Genomic DNA, 4,216 nt, shown 5'->3' on the forward strand with positions numbered 1-4,216 from the left:
AATTAGTTGAATCTTATATAGTCTTCTTTTCTTGCATTTATCTGTTAATGACCTAGACCAGGGGCGAAGCCAGGATAAATGGCTGCTGGGGTCGGTACTCAAAGTACTAAGTGCTAATTTATAGGGTCCGATAATATAATACCATGCATAACATCAAATTATTAAAATAACAATGCATATTGTGACAAAATAAGGTTTTACCTCTTACAGTTTCCCTCTACGACTACGATCCTCCATCTTATGAAAGCGAACTATCACATCTTCGATTGGAATTGCAGATAGAAATTCCGATTCCACGAAGCATATGATACAATCATTCATAAATCCATCTCCAATACGATTTCTCAGTATTGTCTTCACAATTTTCATTGCTGAAAAGCACCTCTCCACCGATGTAGTGGCGATAGGAAGAACTAGTACTAGCTTGAGAAACCGATAAACCAAAGGAAAAGCCAAATGTTTTTTGTACCCACCATCAACCTAGCAAGCTCAGAAATAGTGTTCAAGTCGGCAAATCTTTCATCAGCTCGCATATTGTCAATGTAAATATTAAGCTCTCGATCAAGATCCTTAAGTTGTGTTAAGTTGAAATCATCAGGATATGACTTAGCCAACTCCATTAGACTCTCAGATTTGAATGCCTCAAAAGAATTCTTGGGATTGAAAGCAGCGATATGAGTAAGTAACTGAGAGTTTACCTCATTGAAACGATCACTAAACTCTGTAAGCTGCAAGTCAATAATTGGGTTCAAGCAATCATATCTATAATGTTGATAGTTAGTGCGATTGGTCTTTTTTCTTGGCCTATGGCGATCAATATATTCCTCATCCATATCCAACTTAGGAATGCCATGCTCTTCACAAAAGGAGTATACAATCTGCAGCAAACAATCCCAACCATCATCTCTAATTTGCTGAAATTTCTGCTTGGTTAACTTCACCTCTAACATGGCCTCTAGGATGTCTTTATCTTTCCTCTGCAAGGACAGTGACAAAGAATTTGCATGGCCTAAAATAAGCAACATTAAGTGCAAGTGAAACACAAAGTCAAAATCCTTGAGATAGTCTAGGAGACCACGGGGTTGGCGTCTCTTTGCATCATTTGGACCTTCTTTTTCCACATATTGGAGAACTTCAATAACTTCAGGGAATAGATTGCTTAGGCTCTTAAGGGTTCTATAATGAGAACCCCAACGTGTGTCTCCAGCTTTTTGAAGGGATTGTTTTTTATTTAATCCAGTTCCACTAGTTAGTTGTCCAGTGCCTATGGCTTTTCTAACTCTCTCCTGTTGACTTTCTCGAATCATATCTTTACGTTTACAAGAAGCTCCTGCCACACTAAGCAATAGAGATATCATGTCAAAGAAGTCACTAGCATCATCATTCTTTTTAGCCACTGCGACAATGACTAATTGTAGCTGATGAGCAAAGCAGTGGATATAATATGCTGAGCTATTCTCTCTCTCGATTAAAGCCCGTAGTCCATTGAATTCACCTCTCATGTTGCTTGCTCCATCATAACCTTGTCCTCTGATTTGCTTTATGCTCAAGCCATACTTAGCAAACAAATTGTCAATGTTAGATTTCAGACATGAAGCCGACGTTTCTTGCACATGAACAACAACAATAAGTCTCTCCTTTATTTCCCCAAGCTTATCAACGTACCGTAAGACAACTGCCATCTGTTCCTTCCCAGACACATCAGCTGACTCATCCACTAAAAGGCAAAACACATCACCATCAATTTCTTCAATAATAGATTTCACGATGATCTGCAAAAAACAAGAAAAATCATTATAGACTATGAGAGATGACATAGTTTGTAAAACAAAAATAATATGACAGCCTTTTCTTACCTCAGCAAAACAATTCGCAGTATCCCTTTGAATTTCTAGAGCAATCATCTTATTATTTTTAGGAGCATTACTTCCAACAGCTTTCTTTACTTTGTCATTTTCATCTGCCAAAAGTTGTACTAACTCTCGAAAATTCCCCTTATTGGTGGAATCCACTAATTCATCATGGCTACGAAAAGCTAAACCTTGATGCAATAAATATTGGACAGCTTTAATAGATGTCTTCAATCGAAGTAGATGCTGCTCTTTAGTGATATCACTCTGCTTGTTTAAAGCATCACCAATTGATTGGCCGGGCTTCAACAAATTGTCGCATCTCTTCACAGCCGTGTTATGAAAACTATTACATTTGCTGCCTACATGATCTCGAAGCCTATCAGATTTGTTCCAGCCATCCCAACCATCTATTACAAATGCATCATTCCCACCTTGGCCCTTGTTGCAATCTCTGAATAAGTAACAATATAAACAAAAACACCTATCCATCTTTTCACTGTACTCTAGCCAACCATATTTAGTGAACCATTCATGCTGACACCGTCGTGGAAAACCCGCTATCATTGTCGTTGGAAACATAAAACCAGGTGGTGGCTTACAAGGACCTCTAGTCAAATATTTTCGCCTTATGTCATTTTGCAAATTGTCGCCTATGTAATCTGATATTCTCCTTCTATCTGCGGGATCATATGGAAGCTCATCAAAATTTACCTCCTCTCGTGAGATCCGTGAAGTGCGCTGAATAGTACAATTAATGTTTGATGCAGTGCCATCTCCATCTCTTCTTATTCTTGAAGTGTCTCCATGATTATTCTCATTATCACCGGCTGGGGGTAATTTCCTTTTAAGAAATCGTTCCAAAGTGCTCTGATTGCCTATCAAGTTACTAAATTAGTCACATAATAAAAAACTAAAGCAAACAACAGGTATGTGTACATTATAAATACTAGATAGATACCTGACATCTTGCTGGAATGAAAGAGAACGTTCTTGACTAATGCTTTCTGAGAATCTGAGTTTGGATTGTATTGTATAGCTGGAAAAAAAACCCTAAGACCTCAAAATTTAGACTTGATCGTTAATTGCGAACTGCGTAATTGGGTATTTGAGGGTACCTTGTCTTGTCTAGATGTCAGGGGTACCTTGTCTTGTCTAGACCTGCCTGCTGCGTGCTGCCTGTCGATCGCCGCCGCACTAGATCAAATTACGATACTGTAGTGTCGCCGTCAGAGAGGAGAGTCGGAGGCGTCGAGGTGAAGACCTTTGGACTTTTGGTTAGCTGCTATAGACTCGGACGATGGGCATGGGCAGTGGGAAATGGGCCTTGGTCACTTGGTGGGCTTATTAGCCTGAATGTGCAAGCTAATGTGCATGGCGACTTGGTGATGGACGATGGGTTGGAGCTATGGATGCTGGACTGCCAGGCTGCCGGGGTCGTATGATTTTTTTATTGGGGTCTTCTACGGTGAAAATTTAGTACCTACAAGACATTCGCAGAAAACCGTCGGTGTCGGCAGACCCCAGCGGCTCAACGTAGCTTCGCCACTGACCTAGACTACGTAGAAGTTCAAGTGACTTCAACGACAGAACAAGTGTTATGTAATCACCTCATACCTGATCCTATTTAGTTTGAATACAAGCAACAACTTGTGATATCTGGCCCAGTTTAGATTTAACGTAGAGTGACCCATTTGTATATTTATGTAAGATTGTGGGTGTTTAGTCCCACCTTAATTGTTGAGGGTGAGTTAAACCAACATATTAGGCTTCTAGAGTCAATATCGGCATATCACCATCCACGAATTAACCCTTTTAAACGAAGTGAGAACGAAACGAATACGTAAGTAGGTTGGTGGTTGTGTATGGTTCACTCAGTAACAATCCCGCTACCGCGAGTTGGTGCTCACTCAAGCATGCCCTACCAGCAAGATACTATCATATCGCAAATAATAAAATACTATACACATCCTTTATTCCAAATAATATATTTTCTATTTCTTGTCTACACAAGCATGAAAATGAATTTTGTTAGTGATGGTTGAATTATTAGCACAAATCTAACACATGGCAATAGTGTGGATTGTGGAAATAAGTTAACAAAATATTGTGAATTAGTTGGTTCCTTATGGTTGAACATGCTCACCCAAGTTTGAGTTCTAGGCTTAAGATGTGTGCTCATATTTTTCTAGATTCATTATATATACAATATTATTTATGTTGCAGACTACAAGCCCATCGACATCAATACTTTATGGTGAATGAGATGTCTGGGTGGCTGAACGAGCACATCAGGTCGATGCGAACGTGAAAAATTGAAACAACTCGTGAAGTCGTGATTGGGAGTAAAGTATAAGTAAACCATA

At 39.3% G+C, this 4,216-nt stretch overlaps 1 protein-coding gene across 1 annotated transcript; it reads right to left on the bottom strand.

Moving 5' to 3' along the window:
- Positions 1-204: 204 nt before the first annotated feature.
- LOC136536323 (uncharacterized) lies at positions 205-2,342 on the bottom strand. The gene is made up of 4 exons (XM_066528657.1): positions 2,150-2,342; positions 1,857-2,050; positions 474-1,772; positions 205-423 (listed from the first exon to the last, which is right to left on the bottom strand). The coding sequence occupies exons 1-4, from the start codon at positions 2,340-2,342 to the stop codon at positions 205-207; spliced, it is 1,905 nt and encodes a 634-aa protein (XP_066384754.1).
- Between the last annotated feature and the right edge of the window lie 1,874 nt (positions 2,343-4,216).

This window comes from Miscanthus floridulus, chromosome 2 (assembly GCF_019320115.1).
Source record: "Miscanthus floridulus cultivar M001 chromosome 2, ASM1932011v1, whole genome shotgun sequence".
Classification (NCBI taxonomy): domain Eukaryota; kingdom Viridiplantae; phylum Streptophyta; class Magnoliopsida; order Poales; family Poaceae; genus Miscanthus; species Miscanthus floridulus.